Source organism: Enoplosus armatus, chromosome 7, assembly GCF_043641665.1.
Source record: "Enoplosus armatus isolate fEnoArm2 chromosome 7, fEnoArm2.hap1, whole genome shotgun sequence".
Taxonomy (NCBI): Eukaryota; Metazoa; Chordata; class Actinopteri; order Centrarchiformes; family Enoplosidae; genus Enoplosus; species Enoplosus armatus.
The window spans coordinates 10,456,800-10,482,993 of record NC_092186.1 but is presented as its reverse complement, the minus strand read 5'-3'; the positions used below and the strand labels follow the sequence as shown (position 1 = coordinate 10,482,993).

Genomic DNA, 26,194 nt, shown 5'->3' with positions numbered 1-26,194 from the left:
AGGCCCTCCATCTGTGCTATTACCAATATAAACGATTTTAATTACAAGAAACCAGACAGCAATTTTGAAAAAATAACCAAAGGCTAAGCAGCAGACTACAGCCATAGAAAAATGTTTCCAAAGCAGGCCAAGAAATGTAGATAGTACATACGGTATTGCTTTTGTGTAAATGTGTAACATTTATCAAATCAGTGACCTAATGTTTCTAACCACTCATCTAAATACAGCTGAATTCTATGAATATAAATAGGAGTAAAGTCACATGTTTGGCCTGACATTACTATCTACTTACTGCTGCTTACTAATTGAGAGATTTTACCACAGATACACAGTGCACTGCACACTGCTGTGGTTAAACCATGTTGTCCCTCCAATCCAAGCCCTTGCTAGTTTTGTGCATGAAGGGAGACCTGTCTCCTCCCGGGTGGCAGGGACGGCTCCGAACAGTCTATGCTTGACATTACAAATGGCCCCGTCATCACCATTGTGCTGTGCTAATTAGCTGGTATTAATTGGATGTGTGTGTGTGTGTATCCCTGCCACTCCAACAGCGCTGTACATCCACATAACTGCCAGTGATCTCTGGTCTGCTGCAGAGGGCGCCGGATGTTAAAAACGCAGGCCAAACCATCAACCCACGAGACTTAAAACAGTGTTGGTGTGTGTTTGTGCGCGCCTGTGTGAGTTTATGGGTGGCGATAGCGGCGGAGGCACCACATGTTTTTAAACAGCCACAGAGGAACAACAGCCTGGGAAAGTGGGACAGACGTGGCTGTGAGGCAAGACTGCACAAGAAGTCCAAGTAAAATGTCAGGGTGCTGTTGTTTTTTTGTCTGCTTGTTGCTGTGATTCTTATTCAAATAGTAAAGACACATCTGTGATATTACTGTAGTGGATTGTGTTGGGATTCAAAGTGTAAATAACACATGCCTGGAAGCATTGAATAGAATAGAATAGAATAGAATCAAATATAACATAACAGAATAGAACAGAACATGTTCTACTCTATTCCATTCTGTTATGTTCTATTCTATTCTATTCTATTCTATGCTCAGAATAGAATAGAATAAAACGGAATAGAGTAGAATACAATAATAGGATAGAACACAACCAAGTAGAATATAAGTTTTCTGTTCTATCCTATTATTCTGTTCTTTTATACTCTATTCTGTTATATTATGTTATGAGCAGAATAGAACAGAAAAGGAACAAAACAGAACAGTAGAATTAAAAAACAAAATAGAATCGAATAGTACAGAATAGAGCAGTGACTGATGATCCTCGGTGACAAAGACTGTGACGTACCTCCAAAGTAGGAACCGTCCATCAGCTTCATGCCGATGCTTCCTTTGGTCAGCACGCTGACCACCCCGTGCTGGATGAAGTACATCTTCTTGCCGATAGTGCCCTCTCTGACGATGTAGTCTTTGGGCTGGAAGACTTCAAATCTCAGCTTGGTCAGCATGGCCGTCACAAAGTTGGGATCCGCGTTAGCAAACAGCGGCATGGAGGCCACCAGCTTACGGCAGTTGAAGTTGACGATTTCCTAAACGGTAACGGGAATCAGCGTTGGATCATTACGTTGGAATGGATGTCGTGAGATTGTTGGGCATGCGTGTTACACGTTATAAAGGTTACACTGCCTGAATCCCAGCATAAGAAGGAAGAATCAGTTGTGGAAAATAGGTAACAAGATTTTACTTTATTTGGAATTATCACAGTTTACTCTAAAAATCAGATAATAAAAACACATTTTCCAAAGCACACACTTTTTGAATTACCTCGAGGGACCCTGGCAAAGCTCATTTGCGTATTCTCCCTATTTTCCTCTTAATTTTCTGTTACCTGAGGCGTACTCTGAGCTGTCCTTGAAGCAAGAGGACCTTGTTTACTGTAAACTGCAGTAAACAGTTTCCGCTGGCAGCAGGAAAAACAACTTTTGGGTGCATGGGAACATAAAGTCCATGTGAAAATCACTCTAAACCCATCTGTTCCTTTCTTTTCAAATCAAGTTATTTTTCAGTGAAAACTGGCGAAAACTTCTGGTGACTTCTGAATACCCAGCGAGCGAGTAAATTTAATTTAATAACATTTAATAAGTAAACAGATACAGAGAAGGCTGGAAATGACATTTTGAACTAGCGGATTATGTTTCTTTGTTCAGGAAACAAAGCGTGAGCATTATAATGAATTTATTCCAGTCCACTTACTCAGTGGAGAGTTGAGAAGTGTGTGTATTTGTGGGTGAATGAGCACATCATAGCGGATGCTTGGGTGTTTCCATACCTCGCGCAGAGGCTCATTAAGCTCCTCCAGGATGCTCTCTTCATCAAACATCTTGCCCTGGTATCTGTGCTCGTAGTAGTCATGGATTTTCTGTCGGAAGTCGGCCGGTAGTTTGTGGAACGACATGTACTGCTCCACTTGCTTGTACTGGAGGACGGAGAGAGGCGTGAGCGATGGTGGTGAGGAGAAACAGAAGCACAAATCAATGAAAACAGGAGTCAGCAGCTCTTTTGTTAATTGTGACAGGAAGAAGTTTGAGAAGTTTGTCCTACTTTGCAGCGTCATGGCGATCCTAATACACAAGTTGCAGCAGCACGCATTTCTCAGTCATCCTCAGAAATACCTTTTCTCAGTCTGCCTCATCATCAGCTACAGCTCGCTCATGTGTGGCGTTATTGAGACGTATAGCTCTGCCAACATGAAGATCCTGTGACCCATTTACACCTCGTAGCTATGGGAGGAAAACTGTGATGAAGCTGTTAAGGAAACATGACAGCTTTGTTAAGCCCATGAGGATTCATCACGCTCTGCTGTGTTTAAAGAAGAAAGACGCTGCTATTGTACGTCTTAACCACAGCGAGTCTCTCTCTCTGTCTCGCTTTGGTGATCTCGTGAGCTAAATGCTTTATTTTGAAGGGACAAATCTACAGAAAGTCTTATCAGGCTTTCTACAGGGAAAACATGTCTGATATTGTTCTGTGTTTCATTTTTCATGAGAAAAATATATGAAACAACTCTTCCATGATCTGTGAAGACCATTTGTAAAGAAAGAAAAAAAAGACACAGGTAAATAATTAAATGGAACCAGTGGGCATTTGTTTGCTCGTGTTCCTATTCTGAGAAAGGAGGATGTTTGTTTATGTTGGAATTGATAAATATGTAACTATGTGGCCAGCAAAAAAAAAAAAGGTCGGCTGCAGCGCGTCATGTGTGCTCATCCAAGTGATTCACACCATCACATATTCACCACTGTTACGTTTATCTACATCAAATGCAGCCTGAACGTCCACTTCCCTCAACTCATTATGACGCTCCATAACACATTTCATGCCCGGATTCCCTGTGAAAATAGCCGCCGCTGGATCTACCATATAGCTTCTCCTGTAAGGTGCAATTGCATGGCACTTTGTCAGGTGGGGAATAAATCTTTCTATTATTCCACATTCACTGTACACAAATTGCTTTTGGGTTTGTTCTATTTATACCAGGAGGATGGGACATACTATGTGGTTTCACGCATCACCACCTTCCTGTTAACAAAAAAAAAAAAAAACACCCTTACGCTACACTCAACAACATCCTGAGGGTGTAAAAGTAGCCACATGACTTGAACAACAGCCCAACAAGATAACCCCTGAAACTAGTGGAGAGCAGGAATAATATGAATGAATCAGCTTCTCGTGGACCCAAAGACAGAAAATCCGTTTTGAAACTGACCTATACTGTGCAAGAAGTGCAACAGATCCACGTGGCCCTGTTGTTGGAGTGGCTTTAAAACGTTATGTAAGGTCTCCCGAGTGTTAAGCAGTGTGAGTCATCCCTCTGTGGAATAAACTGTCAATTGGATGAGTAGTAGATTTCAAGCAGAAGGTCAAGGGAGAAGCTCCCCTGTCCGACACCACACTTGGACAGATACAACAAGATGCAGCTCAAAGCTTCTACGCAGAGCTCAAACACGATGGTTGGATAAGTGTTGCTCAAACAGCCTAGGGTCATAACTTTCAATTGTTTCACAGTGCCACTTACTGGCAGTGAAAAAGGAATTAATTGCACCCTGTCAAGCAAAGCCATCGTTGTTTACAGCTTAACTGTGGTTTTGCAACGTCTGTATTAATCAGCAGAGTTGTAAAGCCTTCCACCTTTGATGTTAGAGCCGTCATGGCTGCCAGGTTTCATTCTTTTAACCTCAACTGAAGAATCACGTGTTAGAAAAAAACAGAATATGAAAAAATAAGAAAGGTCAAGCTAAAAAGGCCGTCAGCCCCTGAAAAGTGAACATTTTGGAGATATTCACCCATCTGACATATAACACGTCATTTTGACTTTGCAGATGGGTGATACATTAAAGGAAAAACCTGAATGAATGAACCTGCAGGCACCTCCATACAGGGCACAAGGGGTCAATGGATTATTTGATGAGTATGAAAATGACGTGAATCATCCTGTATGTATTAAGAGGAATCCAATTATTTAATCCTGCAGAGTGCCGATACCTCCCTGCTCGCAAGTCTTGACCCAGCAACCACGATTTATATGGACACGCCACGTATGGAGGACCATGACAATGACCTTGCTTGCAGTCGATGACACATGCATGGGATAGGAAGGCTCGCTGTCCAGGAAATTACATTTTGTCACACTGTAAGGTGACATATGTGTTGGAGAAGAAAATGGAGGCTTGACCCTGAGGGCTTGGGTGACACGGCAAATCACGATATCCTCAATACAGCACAGACTGTCTGTCATGGTAGGACATCATTCATTTTGTTTCTCTACAGGAGGATTTGTTTCTCTCACAGTCGTTTTCAGGAAAACTTATTATTAAAATATTAGAGGCATTTTTGCTTATGTTCATGTATCATTTCTATTTAGAGTACTATAAATCCACTCTATCTCCTATGATCCAGCTCCTTCAGTATCAGACTGTTCTCTAGTGTTATATATATATACTGCACAAATACAAACTACATACACATACACACAATACAGCATGACCTTATACATGACAAAAATTAAAATCCGAATGGATCACTTACTTTAATAAACCAGATAATGAAATTACATCTGCAAAAACAATTAATTGCGTCCTTTTCTTTCTTACGTAAACCAATTTTAATCTTTTTTAATCTTATTCAGTCTTAATTAATTGCCTCTGGTCGTGGTTCATTTAGCAGGAAAAGCCATGGCAGCAGATTTATAACACATCTTGAAAGTAAAAACAAAATCCAGACAACAACAATCTGCGTTTCTTTTCAAATTATGAAGATATATTCATTTAGGACATAAGAGGGAGATTCCCCAAAATGAACGTACTCCTAACTGACCCAATAAAACAAAAAAGGACTAAAGCCATTTCACTTAAACTTGACAAATTCCTCCCCATTTGCCGTGTGTCAGCAACAATAAAGATGCAGCCGACTCCCAGAGTCTCCAGCTCATTCAATGAAGCATGGGGATAAACTAACTATTAAGTGTTTCCTGCCTCTGGATTCAGTGTGTGGCAGTCTCAATTAAAGCGAAATGACATCTCTCTCGCTCTCGTTCCCCCACTCCTTTAAAAGTGGTTGTTGAAGGAGCTGAGTTTTATTGACTTCCTGATTTTCTCAGCATTAGACTTAGATTAGTGGCAATGTCACTCAAAGTCAGTGGGATGGCAGTGAGACTCAAATGGCCTCATGTTTCCAAAAGAAAAGGAAAAAGAAGGAATAATAATCTGCTTCCTTCTTAACTACAACATTTGAAGTGAGACACAGTTGTAGTGAAGCTGACATGTATTCCTCCTCGAGAGGGAACTATCAAGAAAATATGTTTGGGAGATCCATAATGCTGTTACCACGTGGTCATGATCGTTGCTGTTTGAGAAAAAAAAGAAAACAAAGGGAGAAGATGGCAGCGATGACGGGTGTCTGTCACCCTGAACTGTGACAGTTAATGCTCTGACTCACAAACACACTTCAAGACATAGAACTCCGACATATGATCAAATCTGTATGTTTATAGCCAGATACACACTTCTGCAATGATTATTTACCCTCCAAGGTGGCAAGTTTTCAGAAACTAAACTACAAAATATTCTCCAAATTCCAATCATTTTGTTTTAAAGCCTCAACACAAGCAAATACATACATGTCTGACACAGCTAAGATCCTCCTATAAGACCGGACTTAAGACCCTCCTGCAGTATTTGTATAAAACTAACAAATGCATTACATTTCTGAAATCCAATCTGTTCCTCTCAGCCTGTGGACTTAGTGAAGGAGGGGGGCGAGGCAGCACGGAGGGTTTTTTTTAATGGGACATAAAGCCCCTAGTTGGTGGCTTGCGAGCATGATGCATGGCTGTCACTGTAAGCTGCCACAGAAGGAAGAGAGAAATTGAATTGGCCCTCCTATTAATGGGCCATGTCACTGAGCGTCAGGGCTCAGGATGTGACAAGTCTCATATCTGTGTGTGTGTGTGTGTGTGTGTGTGTGTGTGTGTGATGTCCTGAGAGTATAAAACCAGAGTTGAGCGGAGCGGAGACTGACCCACAGAAATAAAAAAGCACACAAATGTGCACACACACACACAGAAACACACCTTCAGGCATGCACAAGTATGCGCGCATACACTCACTGCATTACCAATGTGTGTGTTGATGAGGGCATGACTGAAAAAATATGTCAGAAGGGTTTACACATATTATTATATTACATCACTACAACAGAAGAGACGAGGAAAGTTCACAGTGTTCATGTTATAAAATGTGTGATGTAAGTCCGCTTTTTCATCTTGTATCCTGATTTCATTATGATTCATCAATATATGAGTAATATTAAAGACACTTCCTCTATTCATGAAGTGTACTGATGACATGAATCCAGGTCGAAGCCATTGTCACATATTAATTTCTCTTCGTACATATAAACCAAACATAAAGGAGGATATGAGTCAGAGAAAGAGCTTAAAGGTTTAAGGCAATATGAAAAGGGGCTACAGGAGGGAAATATCAGGAAGTCTGTAATATTTTTACAGTCACTGTATTTTAAAGGGGAACTCCACCGATTTTACACTTACACTTACACAAGTTCAGTCTCCTCTTCATGTGGAGTAATACTTAGCCTGTGACAAAAAAATAAAAAATAACCCCTCATGATATCATCAAGGTTATTTTCTTTGTTTTTCTACAAACAAAAACATATTCCATCTGAATAATTTTAACTACCTCTAATCACAAGAAAATATATCTACATATAATGGCTATAAGGCTGTAAATGTGTTGCAGAAATCTTCTTTACAATATAAGAGAAAACTCCAAATTCAAATAAATCTCTGGTTAAGTGAAACTATATTTAAAAAAAAAGAAGCTTTCAACCATATCTGACTCTCTTTCAACTGTAAGATGTGGTTGAAAGCTCCAGAAAAAGCAAGTAAGCTGACCTTGAGTTCAATTTGATTTTTTTGTCTGACAGCAGATGATGTGTTTAATCTGTCGAATCGAAGTGTCAGAGGCCCAGGTAGTCCAGGTCAGGCCTCAGTTATGAAGTGAGCAGTTCCTCAAGTCGCTGTTTTAAGTGTCAAGGCCCAGTGGATCAGTGCTCATCACTGGAGGCCCCAGGGGTCACATCTCCCGCCTCTCACTACTATTCGGACACACTGCCTTATTGCTCTTGAGGGGGAGGAAGAGAGGGAGTGCAGTTACATAATGGCTAATGCCCTCTGTCCATGCACGGTGTCCGCTGGCAGATGGTGTATTGCTCAACAGTCAAGGGCAAATGGACGGATGAAGCAGGGGAGGGCTGGAGGGACGGAGATGGGAAGAGTGTTGTGGAGAAACACGGGATGAGGGCGCCGGTCACCTCAATGTGAAGGAAGGGATGACAAAGGAACACTAAGCTGCTGCTTCTACCTAATTTTTACTGTAGTATTGTTTGTGGAGACGTGTGAAAACCCACAGACACGCGTGCAAAATGACAAACAATATCATCTACAACTTCACATGTCAGCCACTGTGGCCTCTCTTAAACTCTGGCCACAGCAAATATATATTTATATATATCCACATATTTGTGTTTAGGGGGGAAATAACCATCCACATCTGATGATGATGATGATGATCTGATCTTTTGTGAATTTGTCACAAAAAGGAAGTTACCAGCTACAATAGCATGGATGTATTACAAGATCAGGATACTGGACCCAAAGATGGCCCCTATTTAAGTTTAGAGCTTCTGTCTGGGTTTACTTCCAGGGGTATGTGGCCCACTGAAGGTCCCGTCCGGCCATAGACATTACATTGTGATAACGTCACATATTTTTAAATAGCTTTTCTCGGCTCGAGGTAAGTTTTACAAATACAAAACCTCCATGGATCAAACATTCATAATAGAAAGAGTCATAATTGACCTTGTTTGCAGTTCGAGGTGTCCTGTCAACAGTTTACAGACATTTATATTATGAGGGAATCTTTGCCACTAGGCAGTATTGATGGATAAAAGTAATAGATAAATCTGGAAAAGTAAAGCTTCCGCCACTCCAACTGGAAGTGGTACAAATGCACTTGACCAAACCAACTGACAATTCAAATATATGAACAAATTGAAAGAGTGGGAACTACTGCTCTACAGTTTTTCTGGACCTGCTAAACAACATGTGTCCCTTGTGGCTTGACTGTTTGGTCCACGACAATTCTGCTAAAGCAGAAAAAATTCCAGCATGCTTTGTCTAACTCTTGAACCCACAGTAAACAGGTCTTCACATGCAGAAAGGAGAAGATGCTTAGTGCTGGAGATATTATGACATTTCTGTCTCTTGATGCTAACTGTTTACTCTGCGTTGTGTCAATACAAGTCCACGCTGTCGCTAGCATTTACACTATCTTAGACAAAGAATCTTTTTTGTCTGAGAGGCGAGCTCCAACCCATAGCTCCGTCTCCAGTCTGTTATCTGATGGTGGGACTTATTGCGGACTGCAGTGCAGCATGGTTCAGTTCATTGGTTAATGATGAACAAACAGTCACGGGGGACCGGAGAGGCACAGCATGTTGGATGAGTTGTCTTAGTCCAGCCTAGCAGGGTCTTGCCACTATTCATTATTGTTGTGCATCATGGAAGAAGAGAATGAGAGCGATGGCAGGAACTGATTGCTGCAGACGTCACATCACTGACACAGAACAGAGACTCCAGCATAGACTCAGCAGCTCATTTGCCCTTTCTCTCAATTTCTCTCTTTAGCCTCTGTGCTCCCTGCAGGAGGACATCCTTTAGACTTATGGTATTAATGTCAAACTGCCCATCTGGAAACCAATTACAGTATAATTGTATAGCAACTTTTTCAAGTTCATCCAACTAAGTTACAAAACACATTTGGTGAGGACTGGGTGAAATTTGAGGAATGGTTAAAAAAAATGGTGGAATATCTTTTTAGGCCTTTACTGATCGATTTGGCTTGAACCATGAACACCAGGAAGTAGTCTTCTACAACTTATGGGTCATATTAAGTGTTTTACAAATGGCCACCTGGTTGTGCTATTGGGTCAACATCCTTTCCAAACACTAATTACACCTTCCGGCAAAATTCCACTCAAATCTGCTAATAACGTTTTGAGATGTGCTGGCTAACCAACGGACAACACAGACGGAACCGATAATATAACCGTCTTTGCAGAGCAAATAAGTACAACAAAAATGAGAAACTTTGAAAATTGCACTTAAAAGTTTACAACGTTCATTACAGAAAAGCATAAAGGCAAGAATGAAATGATAAAAAAAAATAATAAAGAATAGATCACAATAAAAATAGAAAAATAGAAAACATGATCAAAAGAAAAATAACTTTATAAAATATGATTTTAAAAATACATGGGGAAACAACACAAGGTTAAAAGTTGGCAAGATCAAAAGGAAATTACATAAAAGCAAGTCTATGAGAGTGTTTTTGAGAAGTGGATGTAAAAGATGCTACTGAATCAGTGAGTCAGATCTGAGGTTAGGCTCAATCACTGTTCGGCTCTGAGGGTCTCAGATTAAAATCCCATATAACATGTCAGTAAAGTTCACGTGATAAGTAAGACAAACATGCATTCACCTCCTTTGAATTGCGGTGGCAGAAGAATTCTTTTGTATTTTGAATAAAACAACCCTTTAAATTAATCTTTGTCTTTGACCAACATCACTGAGGTGAAACTGGGGTTACGCAACATCGAGCCGCTGTGTGTTTGTGTGTATCCACCATACACAGTTATCTATAGAGTTCAGTGTGCTCAGTGATTATGGATGATGTACCCCAGATCCATTGATTATATATCCACTCCCTGCTGCATTCACCACACTCATGAATCTGACACATACATACAGTAGCCTCATTACTTTTTAAAGACCACCACAGCCCCTCCCACAGGAGACGTGGTCTGCTATAAACTCAACATCATCATGGATGCTCACTGATATCATGACCTAGAAAATAAAGCAAGATGATTATCTCTCCAACATGCTGCACAACCAAGCCACAAGCCAGAAAATAAACAGAAAAAAGCTACATGTTGAGGCCCAAACAGCACAGGACTCAGAAAGAGAGACATAAACCTGATCACCCTTTGTTCTAAACACTGGCCAGAGGCTTCAGCTGAACAACAAAGTTTGACCAATCACTCTGATGTGTATGTGCGTGTCTGCATTGCATGTGTACGAGTGATAGATAGCATAAGACATCTCCACATCACCCAGGATCTAAGGAAGCTAACGAGACACAGAGCACCGCTGACACCATGGCCTTATAAAGCAGGAGCGTGCTCCCCTCCCTGGCCTGCGCACACCGAGCGCTTTGATCTGCCGCTGTACGGAGACGGGCCGAGGCCCAGCAAGCTGCAGCCATGAATATCGAACTAATAGAACAGATGCTGTTCCTATCAAAGTGAGTTGGAATCAAATGAGCAAACCCTCTCTGTTCATATCAAATGTGATAACCTCATCCACATCGTTGTAGAGGACAAGCACTGTAGATTACATCTCCTTATGGAGTCTCCTTATGCCGTCTTGCCAAGCTCTAGACAGAGGGGCCATCTGAGTACGGGTAAGGTAATGCTGTAGCTCACCCCCTGATGTATTTCATCAGTGATCTAAAGATAGACTGTAGTAAAAAACATCCCTCCTTTTTCTTCTGTTTCTTTCTCCATGAAAGCTAGCAAGCTGTACTATTTACTCAGGTAGTTTAAGTTTAAAGAGTTGGTTCACCCAAATTACAAAAAAAAAGATTTAATCGTTTTTTGACATATCCGTCTCTGAGATTTTTGCTGCCAAACCAATACAGTGGTGGTGGTCACACCAGGAAAAGTGTCCCAGTAACTCAGAACACAGTCCACAGTTTTCATAGGGATCATTTCTTTGGTAGAAGGTAGTTCCAATGACACCTGTTTACGGCACGGTCTGTGGATTATTCAGAGTAACCAGGACATTGGTTCTGAAAAGAGATGTTGCATAAACTACAAAGAATAGTTATGTGATATTGGGAACTAAGCTTATTCTGCCCATGAAGCATGAAGCTAGGGCCAGGGGCAGATTATTTTAGCTTTGCATAAAGACTGGAAACAGAGAGAAATAGCTTGCCTTAAAGAAATTGTTGCAGCACGTAACTCTCCGTAAAAACACAACTTGTCATTGTTACATTTTTGTTAGATGTGACGTGTTAATTAGTAAGCTTTAAAAGTGCTAGCAGGCATATTTTTTAAACTTTGGACAGAGCCAGGCCAACTGTTCCCCCCTGATTAGAGTCTTTATGCAAAGCTAAGCTACTTTCATATATAATAGAATGGTACTGACCTCCTCATCTAACTCTCAGCAAGAAAGCAAATGAGCATATTTCCCCAAATTGTTGAGCTATTCTGTTAAATGAACATGTTCAATGCTTTGAACATCACAAAGTATTGCTGAAATCTGGACAAATAAAACCACAACTATCTGCATGTCTAGATACCACCAGGGGTAATTGACAAAATGTGTTTTTATAATTGGGATTGTAATTTGGTTGAACTAACCATTAATCTGCCCCTAACTATCAACATTAGCTTGATTTGCTAACTCACTCTCAAACATAACAGCTTCAGGTGAAGCAGTAAACCATTAACTACTAGCCAGATCGTTACCTTTTCTTGGTATTGCCGCCTGGATGAGTCCAGAGACTGGATGAGGGCGGTCGCGTGGCCGATGAACATGGCGTAACAGGTGGCTCCGACGATCATACTGAGCATGGTCAGCCAGATGTCCGACATGCTCTCTGGGGCTTGTCTTCCATATCCAATGCACAGCATGTGGCTCATGGCCTTAAACAGGGCGAAGGAGTAGAGCTCGCTCCATGAGTCATTCTGTAGCAAGAGATGGAAGGACGGAAGAGAATTAGAGACAAAATAAGTTAGGAAAACAAAATATAAGAAGGTGTAAGAGATGGAGAGAGAAAGAAAAATCAGGGTTATTCTGTCCTTTTACATTTTTACTTTCATGCTACAATGATTTTGATCTGATGACCTGTCGTCTCTGCCAAAGGTGGACTGTTAACATTGCAGTGACAATTTGTGCAGGTTAGAGTGTGACAGAAGTGGTGATGGAGAGAGAATAAGAGGGCTAAAGACGAAGACATTCCTGGTGAAGTACATGGTTCTGTGTCTGGTGATTGTTTCAGGTTTGGTGGAGAGCCTTATCATGATAATCATCATCATCATCTCTGAGCAGCCTCACCTCGTCTTGGCCAAACAGAAGGAGAGGAGGAAAAAAGCGTGTGTTAATGAGGCGCCTGTGCATCTGCCTGCTGCAGTCTGCCTTTGATTTGTGCTCACACACTCAGTCAACCCTAATTCTCCCATGTTAGATTAATTAGAAAGCCCTCCACAGGCATCGCTGAACCTCACATCCTCCCCTCAAACAGCTGTGGTTCACACAGTGTCCAGAGTTTAACACTGTATGTCTGTTTCTTCTCAAACTCCTTTTGTCCCTCCCTGAGACACGTGGTGTCTTCAGTCACTGATTGACTGGTTGGATTCTTATCTGATTTGTATTTTTTTTTCAGGGGCATTTGCATTTCATTTGAGATTCAAATTTGGCTGGTTTTGGAGGAGGAGGTGAAAGAGGGCATACTGGCAAGAGGCAGCCATCAGATGTTTGGAAATTAGTGTTTAGAAAGGTGTTTTAAGTAACAGCAAAGACAGAAGATGCTATTTTAAAAGGCACTCAAGCAGCAGAATAACCAGAAACTCTGCCCTGATGTCAGACTGTGAGCTTAGCTCCAACCCCACAGCATGGCTCAAAGTTTAATATCTGTTTTGGGCTGTCAGCTGGATCAGTTGTTTGGGTTTCTTTGAGGAGATAAACTGGACCTTGTAATCTTAGATAAAACACAGAGAAATCCACGACAACAGTTTGAAGCCTTTAAGATTATAAGCACCGTCGTCATATCTCCAGCTTTGTTGTTATTTCTATGTGATGTAGCCTTGTAACCGCAGTCCTTGTCCCACTGTCATCCACAGCCCTTAAGCCCATTATAACAAGCAAAATATCCCACAAACCCTCACAGAACATTTCAACACCCCTGCCTCAGTCTGAGCCTCATCCCCGCTGCCCCCGTGGTGGAGAACAGTCCCGGAGCTGAATCCCTCCACTCAGCCATCAACATGCTGGTGGATAAACAGCAGCAGTAGGACGCCCTAACCCAGAGCCGTGGCAAAGAAATACACACCTCTTACACAAAGTCTGCATCTGTCTGTCTTAATTAATATACAGTATTTCAGTGGAAAGAGCACTAGAGAATAAGGTATTCAACTTCACTGCACAACAAATACACAACACAACCGTAAACCTGGATTAGGCAGAATTGATGGCCCAAGCTGAGGTATTGAAACAAATGGATGCCTTCATACCATACGAATGGTTAAAGTAAAATGGATATAGCATGTCTAATTACATGTATGCTTTAAAGGAACTGTTTAACATTTTAGGAAATATGCTTTTTTTTCGCATTCTGGCCGAGAGTTAGATGAGAAGAACTCTCATATCTGTGCGGTAAATATGAAGCTCCAGCCGGTTAGCTTAGCTTAGCATAAAGACTGGAAAAGGGGAAACAGCTAGCCTGGCTCTGTCCAAAGGTATCACAATCCACCTCTAAAGCTCACTTGCGTTACATCTTGTTTGTTTAATCTGTGTAAGTAAAAACACGTCAAGTTGTGGTTGAGACAGAGACGACTCATACTGACCAGCTGTAACTGGTCAGTAACTGTGTTTAAGTTTGAGGTAATAGCTGATTAAAACTGACACTGTGCGCCGCTGTCTCTTACTATCGGAAATTACAGCCTTCATAGTAACACAATAAACTAATTCTACAGAGACACCACCCTGTGTGAGGAGGGGGGTCAGTGAGTGAGGAAGCAAATGAAGTTAGTTCTTGTGTTCATTTTATTTGCTATCGGTCTTCACTGAGCAGCGTGGATGATAGCTAATTGTACATAATACATTTAGGGAGGAACACAAAGGGATTATGGGACATCTATGATGCATGATGGCGTAAGTATAGAATAGTGAGTGTACGTGCATGCTGGCACGCCCGTCTGGCTTTTCATGCTGTTTGACACACAGCTTGTATTTGTATTTGAATGTGAATGTGAATGTGTGTGTGTGTGTGTGTGTGTGTGTGTGTGTGTGTGTGTGTCGTGCTGCTGAGCATCTCTTTGACAGGGAGCAGTCCCTCTCTGACAGTCTGGGGGGTTTGCTTTAAAGGACTGACATTTGGAACGGTCGTATGTAAACTGCCATAAAAGACCAAGTTAGAAATGTTAAACTTCATTATTTAGAACCAGTGGGTTCATGTTAGTATTCATTATTTAAAAGTAAATGAGTACGGTGTCTGGTGGAAGTACTTGACAATATTAATGAAGAATGCTGACATTAAAAGCAAACATATTTCTCTTGATTGGAGCACTCATGCATAAACTTAAATTGGAGTGTGTGTTTACGTAAAATTAATGGACTAATGAGCAAGATTTCAGGGCATCATGGTGGCTGTGTTTGCAAAGGTAACTGCAACATTACGTTACGTTACAATAAGTTTGAATTCACAACTTGAACTGAAACATTGTATCCTCTCTTTCTCTGAAGTAAACTAAATAATATAATAATAATAATAATAATTTTACTCAAACTTAGGTGTGCTACCAAAAACATTTTTTTAATGTTTTCTCTGAATATAATCGGCAGCCAATTAAAAGGCCTTGGTTGACCAAATGTGGCATTTTTCTATTTCCTGAAAGACGGAGGTGACTTGTAACTGTAGCAGCATGTTGCGGCTATAATTATTTTTTCAACAGAGCGAGGTTTTGCACCAAAAAACAAGAAATATTCTAAAGTGGTCACATGAATACGTTGTAAAATGTAGTAAATAACATGTAGTTTACAGCCATGCTCGTGGCTCTGTGAGGCTGTACTTGAGCTAATGCTAATGTCAGCATGCCAACATGATCACAAGGACAATGCTAACTTGCTGATGTTTAGCAAGTGTGATGTTTACCATGGTCAATATCTTAGTTTTGTGTGTTAGCATGCTAACATCAGCACTAATCAGAAAGTACAACTGAGGCTGAATGTCAGTTTTGCAGGTATTTGTTTTTATTTATAAAAACAAGTATTGAAGTACAGGACGAATTAACATTTTGAGGAAAAGTCAGGAGATCACCAAAGTCAGTAGGATTCATCCTCCAAGGACTGTAAATGTTTGTAAAACATTTCATGGCAATAGTTATATAATAATAGTTAATAATAATTGTTGAGATATTGTAACCTGGACCAGAGTGGACCAACTGACCAGCCAACAAACAGACCAACGTTACCACAAGTAAAGTAAAAAAGTAAAGTTTGTTGTAAATGTTGATTTGAATCTTTTATTTCAGTCTGGTTTATTTCAGTCTTACTGAGCTGACTTTCCGTGTATCTTTAATTGACTTAATCAGATGTGAAACGGATGCTTGTAAATCATGTGGCAGGATTTTAATTGATTTGCGAGGAATTAGACACAGTGGATCATAGCTTGCTGCTCAATAACCTGTTGCTATTGGGTTTGAGTCCATTAACTTTAATTGGCATTTCTCCTTTGACAGAAATCAAGAGGAAGACGTTCAACATAATGTGCTCAAGGACCAGCTTCCACATAATGCAATAGATTAGATGAACTAGTCTGTTTACTTGTTGGTTAAACTAACTATATATCATGTCTTCTGTATAGTGACAGATCAGCAATCACATTATTAATACATTATTAGACTGTTGCATAAAAAAGTTACAGCAGCTAAAGGGAGGGTAGTCGGAATTATTTGGGAGAACAGGTTTATGTTTTATGTTTTCAGCCCTTCCTCTTGTTTTATGAACTTGAAGACATGTAACTTAAGCTAATGTAAAATTTAGCATTAGCTAACACCTGTTGCTTTATTGAGAACTGAGTTTACTGCTAGTATGGACTTCTGCCTTTTGTCTTACAGTTGGTTTGTAAAGCCCTTTACTTTCATCATGTGGCGTGACAACCTGATGTTTGCCCACATTTAGGCAAGGCAAATTTATTTGTATTGCACCTTTCAACAACAAGGCAGTTAAAAGTGCTTTACATAGGACATAAAGCCATGAAGACAAATATAAGGTACAATCACGGTGAAATGTAATCCTGCCAGTTCCTTCAATCTGTGCATTAAAAAGAGTTTAAAAAGAATAAGTCTTAGGCAGTGACTTCATTTAGGATCCTAGTGACCAGAGGGCAGAAGCTCTTCCTGAGCCTCTAAGTGCTGGCTTGGCGTATCCGGTACCTTTTTCCCAACTGCAGCAGGGAGAAGAGGTTGTTATCTGGGTGGTTGGGATCCTTAATGATATAAAAGAAATACAAGGCAATATAATAATAATAATAAAAAGTAAGCTAAAATAGAATAAAACAGATTAAAGAGTAGAATCAAAAACTACACTGCAGCTACAGTGCAGTGCAAGCACTAAATAAATAGTCCCAAATTTAACTTGAAATAAGTGGCAAAGAGAAAAGACCTCCAGATAAGTGGTGCATAAGAAGTGAATGCTGCTTCTCTCGTGTTTAGTTTTGACTCCAGGGACAATAAGCAGACCTGTCCCAGACAACCTGAGAGGCCTGGACGGTTCATAACCGAGAAGCACATCAGAAGTGTATTTTGGCCCTACACCATTCACTACTTTATTAACAGGTCATATTTCAAAGTCAGTTCTTTTACACACAGGACGCCAGTGCAAAGATCTGAGAACTGGAGCGATGTGATCCACTCTCCTGGTCTTAGTGACGACTCCAGCAGAAGCATCCTGAATCAGCTGCAGCTGTCCTATCGACTTTTTGCTTTGCTTTTTGCTTTTTAGCTCACAAAAATGACCAACTTGCTGAACAAAAGGCAAAGAAGATCCCTCACAGCTTTTGGGGAGCTGTCATGTCGGCCATCTTTACATACAGTCTATGGTACCGCCTCACAGAACTGTTAGCATGGCTGTAGACTTTCTATTTAATGAGTGAATCATATGGATCCTGACATTTTTCCACCCTAAAGAGGCTATATTTAATATATTTAAGAAATGAATGTTGTGTCACTAGGATCTGTTACACTGTATACTATATGCATCAAATTAGTACTGAAAGAGGCTGTTGGGTCATAACATAGGCAGTTGTTAGTCTTCTCACATATACACCGACTGTCACTGTCACACAGTAACTGTCCATTATTCTTATGTGTGCTGACAGGCCTGCCTGCCAGTTAGATCGCTTCAGTAATTGAATGAATGCAGGACATCCTTATTAACTTTCAAAGCAGGAGGGTTTCTTGAAGTACATCTGTGTGTGTGCATGCATACACTGCACATGCATAGACAATGAAGCCACACAAATCAGTGTACTATTACAATTACAGCAACTCTTCTTCCACAGAGAGAGGCTTTATTCTAATGCCACTGATCCAACAGCCAATCAGGATGAGGTAGATGGGACAAAACCACCCGTCATCCTCGTAACAGAGCGTCACTTTACGAACAGACTATGATGATCTGGTCTCTTGTGATCGCTATGCTGCAGTGGCTGCTGCATGCATATCTTTTACAAGTCTGCTTTTTAAGTGTTTAAGTGTTAAGTTAGGCAGAGCTGAATACATTACAGGAGGGGAACGAGTTGGAAGGAGGCTATATTGATTATCACTTGTTTGTATATCACAGTCTCACGTACACACAGTGCATATAAGAGTGCCTTCTGAGCGAGTGAATGAATCACGTGTTGTTTCTATCTGGCTTTATTTCCATAGCCTAAGTGCATGGATGACGCAAAAAGGAAAAAGAAGGAAAGCCGGGTGGAGGCCAGTCAGCCTGAAGTGAAGCCTAGGATGAGGATCATTTAACGCTGCGTCCCTCACTCGCCGCCACTCTGAAGAGGATCTCTGACCTTGATTACCCTAAGATGGAAAGCAACACAGCACAGCGCACCGGGTGGCCACGCCCACAAGGGCGCTCACTGGCATTGTGGCATCTCACTCGGAAAATACTGACACACAGGCGTAAACAACGCGCATCACTCTGAGGCATCAGAGAGAAAACTGATGGTAAACACGGCGAGGTGGAAGGGAGGGAGGAAAGGAGTGAAGCGAGTCAAGAAAAAGGGGGGACTCGTGGATGACAGCTGAGAGAATAATATATTTTCTCTGCATTCACACCCTTTGGTCATAATCAACATTGTACACAAAAATGGAATTGTGCAATATAGAAGCAGCCTGCTCTCTGGAAAACATCGAGGGGAAATGTAGCTCTGAATTGGAGTCGAATGGTAATAAGAGACTTCATCACCACATTTATATTTGCAACAGAGAAATAAGAAAACAACTCCAGATGTCGAGAGAGGAGGCGTGTTTGAGCACTATGGGCAGGATGCAAGTAGAGACTAGTAACATCCAAACTGCAGTCACTTCAGTGTACAGTATCGCTAATGTGTTTGAGTCAGAAGGGACATATAGAGTTGGCACACAGCAGTGGAGTTGTGTATATGCGTGTGTGTGTGTGTGTGTGTGCGTGTGTGTGTGTGTGTGTGTGTGTGTGTGTGTGTGTGTGTGTGTGTGTGGAGAGGGAGGGAGAGTGAGGAAAGAAAGACGGCCATAGATGAAATGAGAAATGAGAGATGGTTATGCCAGAGAAGCAACAGTGATGGCCCCTAGGGTCAATGGGTGTGACATCCATCTGTTCCTGGAGATCCCCCCCCACACACACACACACCTATGCACACACACTAGTGTGTCATAGTACACAGCGTTTTCAGAGGAGTTTATTCCGAGGCCTGAATGTCACAAATCCAAGTGCTAAAATTAGAAAGTTCATTCTCAGCATATGAAACATTTCTTAGCGACAGCGGCGTCAGACGGCTCAGGAAACAGCCTGACAAGAGCACGAGGAAGGAATTATCCAGTCTGCTGAACTTCCTCAGACACAACCATTATGTGATGTTCCCTCCAAGAAATAGTTTAAGATCCCTCACAAGCCAGTTACAATCATTTGCAGCTTCTTCAACAAGTAGCAGCGTTCTGGCTCTGTCACAGTGGTGGGCTAGTTAATGCCGAATATTTCTCCTTAGCCTTAACCAATCAGTTTACTCCACTTTCTCCAGTCAACGCAAACTGTCCTCTGTAACTTCCAATCCATTTATCCTATTAGTGCAGTTCTCTCTTTCTCTATCAATCATAACCTCTCTGTCAAATACACACCATATACTCAATGCTCAGCCTCAGGAGTTACAGCCCTTCATTAAGTCCATCATCTGACCTACATAAACTCACCTACACCATCACTCAACTATAAGAAATAAAATGTTTGAGCCACTTCCGAAATCTAAGCCTAATCGTTATATTAATAGTTTGTTTTGTCAGTCTCTCCTGGTCGCACTACTAACAGGTAATACAGGCGTTATACTGTATGTGAATGTGTGTGAAATACAGTATATAAGTGGTAAAAAAAAGTGTGAAAAAGGCAGGTATTGAGCAACAGGGCACGCTTCTCCCTGCCTCAGGCCCTGTCAGTCACCAACTTCCAGTCTGTTATCTCCAATACAGACTGACGAGTCAGACAGGACGGAAGGGTTTAAGCCCAAAATGATAAATTACCAAACAGGGAAAAACATTTCCTGATGCTCCTCCGTGTTTTTCCTTGTATTAAGTGTCACTAATTTGTGATTTATGATTTATTTGAGGCATGTAGTAGCTTGTAAGAAAGGTAGGTGTTTGTCCTTGGTGGAACGCAGCCCGTATAAAGAGACACAACCCTCTGTTGACCCCTTCGGTTGCACCAAACTTTATTTTAAATTCTACTCAAGTTACCAAATTTTCCAGACTGGGTTTTGGAGAATGATGCAAATCATATTGAACTTCTCCATCTGATTGGGTTGGAATATTTCCTTTAATAATGTTAAGAAACAGAAGTAGAAACAGAATATACAGGTAATTTTTGATTTTATCATATAGTGTGAAGAATGTTTTTATTAGGCTTCGGGTTGTGTTTTTAGTGGGTTAGTGATGCTCCTTTGTAGTACAACGCTAGTTGGTTAATAAAGGTTTAAAGTTCGAAATGAGCCTGCTTTTAATAATGCTTATCAATTAATTATCTGGTTGGCTGATTGTTTTCCATGCAGCTTGAGTGTTGCACCACTTGCTCTCCAGAGAGCTTTTCTTTCCTGCTAGCAATCATTTTGGAGAAAACCTCTCCTAATGGTCTGTCTATCAGCAGATGGTCAGAAGCTACCTGCCAGCTCGAAGAAAGGAAGGACATCTGGGAGGAGAAGTAAATAAGAGGGAGATAAAGACGAGAGTGGCTAATGAACAAACCACACGACGGGCTGCATGAACTGAATGAAAACAGGCTCCTTTTTTCCAACCCTCACTCCTGCTTTCTGTACACTGGCATGTCTCCTGGGTTTAACTAGAGAGGGTTTAATTGAGGCCGGTTCTGTGTGTGTGTGTGTGTGTGTGTGTGTGTGTGTGTGTGTGTGTGTGTGTGTGTGTGTGTGTGAAATCCTATTTCCCCATCTGCCTGCAAATAACACACCTTTGTGCTCCATGAGGGATATGTTGCATGCTCTGGTTTTGCATGCCACTGTTCATGTGATTATGCGACTTACAAATACCTTTAACCCCTGCCAACACACACACATGCAAACAAACACACGCAGGCAGGATATTTTGCTTACCACCATCTTGTTGAGGGAGACCCAGCAGTCAGACGGGAAGTCCTGCAGCATGGGAACCAGGAACTGGAGACAGCCATCCCAGTGACACAGCAGCAGCATCATACCAATCAGGTTGAATATTCGCATCACAGCACTGGCCAGGTCATAGGTCATGTGGAAGATCTGTCAGGGGGAGAGGAGACGGGCAGAGAGAGGGTTATGAATGTGGAGAGGGGGGAAAGACAGAGATGGATGTGTGAGGGGAATGAAGAATCACTTTTGTGTTTCTACACATTGAGGTAAAATCTAACAGTACAAGCATATTGTTACACTCAGGAGAAAATTGAAAACAGTTGGACATTATAGCCTACATCAAGGCTATTTTCAGCAGATATTAGCTGTTAACTTAAGCATATTTTGACAGTACAGATCCTGATTCACTCTGTAGTTTGGATTTCCATTAATGACCACAAAACATTTAGAACATGTGATATTTGTCTTTATGAAGTTCATCAAATCAATGAAAGTGACATTTCATTCCGTCTTAGGAGCTACTAGATAACAGTGAAGAACAACATTTTTATTCTTCACTGTTATCTAGAGGTGATAGTTTGGCCAACATCCTACTCTTAAAGCAGGATGAATAGATTTCGACAACACTGACATGTATTCATGTTACAAAGCTGATATGACATTATCATTCGTGTGGAGTTGTATGATCAGCAGCCCAGGCCGGCCTCTGTCTGCTGTTCCTCAGATTTACTCCCCTCAGGTAAGAGGGCTCATTTGTGTGGAGCTGGTGTTGTGGTCACAGCCTTGTAAACACCACTCGCTCTGGCTTCGCTGGCTTCCCGCCAGGCTTTGTTACCACTGTATGTGTGTGTCGTATGAGGGTAGATTCACATGCATGTGTATGCACTGGTGTTTAATCCTTGCTTAGCTGGGCCAACTGGATGCTTCGCTAAATCGTAAGCAAAGCATATTCCCCACTAGGGACAGCGAATTGTCCTACAAGGGAAGTAGGCCAGATGCTGTATGTATGTCTGTACATAATATATACATTTATGCACACAGGAAAGCCCTGCTTTATGGGCCAATTAGATGTTTCTTATATTAAAAAAAAAGGCTTATTTCACTTGAGACAAAAGAATCGTCCTACATGTGAACTAGGCCAGATACTGTGTATACTGTTTGGGTGTGTGTGTGTGTGTGTGTGTCTTGGGTCGTTTGGGAGCAGCCCGGTCGGGACATTCAGACTCCGAGGCCTCGCTGCCCTAATCTCAAAGCTCGCTTTAATATCAAAACCTGCTCTCCTACAAAATCCCCCCTGGGAGCAAATGTCTCTTGTTAATTACAGTGCAAACACAAGAAAGCCAACCAGTCTAATGTGTGCATGATTTCTTGCTCATGTGGCTCTGGACCTTTTCTTATGGTCTGTGTTTGGCTGAACAATGATACGTTTACAAAATCCCATGAATTTCTTTGACAATTTTCTATGTGTAATTGACACATCGAGTGCTTAAAACACACCTCGTTCAAATATCTACCAAACATATGTTGAGTTTCTTCTTTATTCTTCACTCTTCTACACATTTTTACTTTTTTGCAGTATCTCCTATAATGGCTAATGCCCTCAGCTAATTTGGAGAAGGAGAAGGGGAAACACACAGTGAGGCCCTTGCCCTGTGATTAGGAAGCGTTCCATCATGATTAATGAGGCTCCAGGACTAATGTCTGCCCCCCCCCCAAAACAGCACCTGGCCATGTGTCACTGTCAGACCACAATCTGGGTCAAGGCACATTCATGTGACCACAACTCGCAGCCTGAAAAACACAGATAAAAGTTTCTGCTCCTCTCTGCCGCACATGGTCAAATACACTGTGATCCAGACGATTCAGAACATTTAGAGAAAACTAATGAATGTGAAGAATATTACACTCCCACTAGCAATCCCCACTCTCATGCATACATTCCCGCTGCCACCCATTCACCATTATTGTCTAGCTCATGGAAAAGGCATCCTCTGGGACATGCCAGCAAGTGGAGAGCCTGATACAAGCTTCCTGCCTCAGGAAATTGCTCTGGTTATTCCCGACAACGCTTATCTCTGCTTCTGCATTGTTGGCCTGCACGAAAAACACACACACATACACACCGATCATGTCGAAATTACAAACTGTTTACCTGCTCGTTCCTTTTTAAATTATGAGCATTGTTGTTGGCAGGTATTCTCTACTCGGTTGGCTTGCAGCTGAGCTAAACAGTGAAATCATCACAACACTAAAATGAGCTTTTAGGAAACCTCCGCTCCAGTGAGCTGAGCTGGGCAGAGGGGAAACACAGCCAGCCACGTTTGGATGGAGCTGAGCCGAGCAGAGCTGGACTAAGCTGATCGGGGCAGGGCTGAGTCGAAGCAAAGGAGCATTCAGTTGAGTGAGAGTTTGAGTCAGTAATTAGGGTTCTCGTCAAGCTCAAATTACCACTCTGTAATCAGAAGAACAGCGCTTATTTTCACACATTTGATTCATGGACGCTTGGTTAGTCCAAATAGGGATCCTCAGTTTATATGCACATGCACGTAACAGGCTGGGGTTAACATGCAGCATATAGATATCTATAATGCATCTATAGACGAACATTATTTCCTGAAGTGTAATGTCATCAGAAAGCTTGTGTACTTGCAGAAACTAGTCTGTCAGTATCGATTTGACGCCTTGATTGGTTGAAATGCCACATTAAGACAATTATAAAAATAAGGAAAAGATAGCTCTTGTTATGAGAAGAAAAAAAAGGCAATTAGCGTCCCCGGTGGTCGTGTTCATTCCTCGGAAAATCCCTTCTCACTTTCCCGCTGATAAGCACATATTAAATTTTCATGAATTCTTAACTGCATCGGTACACTGGGTTATGATGAGCTATTATCCAGCTTTCAGGCTTATTGCTATACAACATGGTAAAATGTAATTTTTTTGTGTGTCAGGAAGTAATTATACACAGGAGGATTGTTTTGATATACAAACAGAATCACTTGTATTCTGACATAAAGCACCGCACTGGAAACCAATATTGTATTGTTAATTAGAGCACAGTGAGACTACTTTTTCTTCTTTTTCAAGCAAACACAATTCAAAGTGGTGGAGAAATACTTTGTCATAATATCCAAACTGCAGCTTACTTCTACATCAATGATAATCAATACAGCTCTGATGGCTTTGATCGGTGAGTGTGTTTCTTACAATCTGCACGTTCCTCCACAGTTGACGGTGACCCTGCATCACTGCACTGTGTGACCTTTGTAGCTCGACCGACAATGGACTTTTGAGGCAGATACCGATGACGATATTTGGGAGTACAAAAAATCCTGTATCGGCCGTTTTTTAACACGTAACATAAATAACAATCTCTATACAGATCCTTTAGATTTGCTTTATTAAAGAATCGTGACGAAAGATACACGCTAAGCGGGGCATTTCACAGTTGAAAGATCAGCTTGTCAGTGCCCTCTGGTGGAAAACCTATGTGATGGCGACACTATTTCTAAATGACCTCAAACCGACTTTGGTCGGTTTCCAATTTTTTTTATCACCTGACATACACACCGATACCAATAAATCTGCAGTAAACTAATGTCTGCCGCAAAGTTTTATCTGTCTAGACCTAGTATCTTTTAACCACAAGGAACGGGAAGATACAAAAGGTGAACATTTCATTTTCTGTTTCATTGTGTTTTTATTGTTTTATGTAATAAAAATATTTTTTTTTAGATTTTAGTAAAAGACTAAACAAACCAGTATAAACTCACCTTAACTAATGCAATGCAAAGAGAAAGACGTCTCTGGAGGCAGAAATTATCGAAACACATCAATATATGAGCAGGCCGATATTATTGGCCGACATTGGCTTATCAGATAGATATATAGAATATATAGAATGTTAGTATCAGTATATATGATATGCAAATATAAATTGCAGTACATAAGTGTATTAAGATGTGTATTTTTTGTATTATTGACCCCCATTTTTCAAAAGTAAAATATTTTCTGTGTATTTCTGTGTTTATTGATGGTTATTATGTGTAACAATTTAATTTACAGTGTTTTTTGCTCTTACAAATTTTGCTGTAATCTTGTATTGACTGTCAGAGTAATTAAAGCAAATTCATTTTGACATTTATTGTTCAAGTGTTAAATATGTAACACAATTTATTATCATGAACGCATCGTCACCAAAAATGTCTGTTTATGGAACATCGGCCGATATATATCATCCCATTTCAGTCAGGTTATGATGGCTTAGATTAATGTAACAACCACCACTGCCTAAATATAGCACTTTTATTTTTTCCTGTCATTGGATCATAAATGTTGCATGCCGGCCTACCTCCTCCCATTGGTGGATGTAACGTATGAGTCTGGACAGCCTCAGCAGCCGCAGCAGACTGAGGATCTTAGTGAAGCGGACGATGCGGAGTGCCCGGGCCGTCTTGTAGACCTCCGAGTCCATCCCTTTCTCCACGATGAGAAAGATATAATCCACAGGTATGGATGAGACAAAGTCCACCACAAACCAGGTCTTCAGGTACTTCTTCTTGATCTTCTCGGGGTCGAGGATGATCTCGGTGTTGTCCTCGAACACGATGCCCGTCCTGAAGTTCAGCACCAGGTCCATGAGGAAGAAGGTGTCGGAAACCACATTGAAGATGATCCAGGGCGTGGTGGTCTCGTCCTTGAAGAAGGTGATGCCCACGGGGATGATGATCAGGTTGCCCACCATGAACATCAACATGCTGAAGTCCCAATAGAACCTGACACGGGTAAAGCAGTGAGGAGAGGAGGGTTAGAGACTGAGTGGGTGCCCATTTAATCTCTCACACACAAACATGAAATATGCTGATCTGCTCTGAAATATGAGGGGAATCAACACGTGATAGTTTCACAGAAAAGTGCAAAGTGAGCCAGTTCCAGTGTGTATGAACCAAGTGTTTTCTCCAG

The 26,194-nt window shown here is 41.2% G+C and overlaps 1 protein-coding gene across 1 annotated transcript in view; it reads right to left on the bottom strand.

The window, feature by feature from the left end:
- hcn2b (hyperpolarization activated cyclic nucleotide-gated potassium channel 2b) overlaps positions 1–26,194 on the bottom strand; it is a 36,109-nt gene that overhangs the window by 7,442 nt on the left and 2,473 nt on the right. Inside the window, exons 2-6 of the mRNA XM_070908509.1 lie at positions 25,584–26,007; positions 21,224–21,385; positions 12,126–12,344; positions 2,287–2,433; positions 1,306–1,546 (exon numbers count right to left, since the gene is read on the bottom strand). Of these exons, the coding sequence (XP_070764610.1) occupies positions 1,306–1,546; positions 2,287–2,433; positions 12,126–12,344; positions 21,224–21,385; positions 25,584–26,007 (1,193 nt within the window). The remainder of the gene's footprint in view (positions 1–1,305; positions 1,547–2,286; positions 2,434–12,125; positions 12,345–21,223; positions 21,386–25,583; positions 26,008–26,194) is intronic.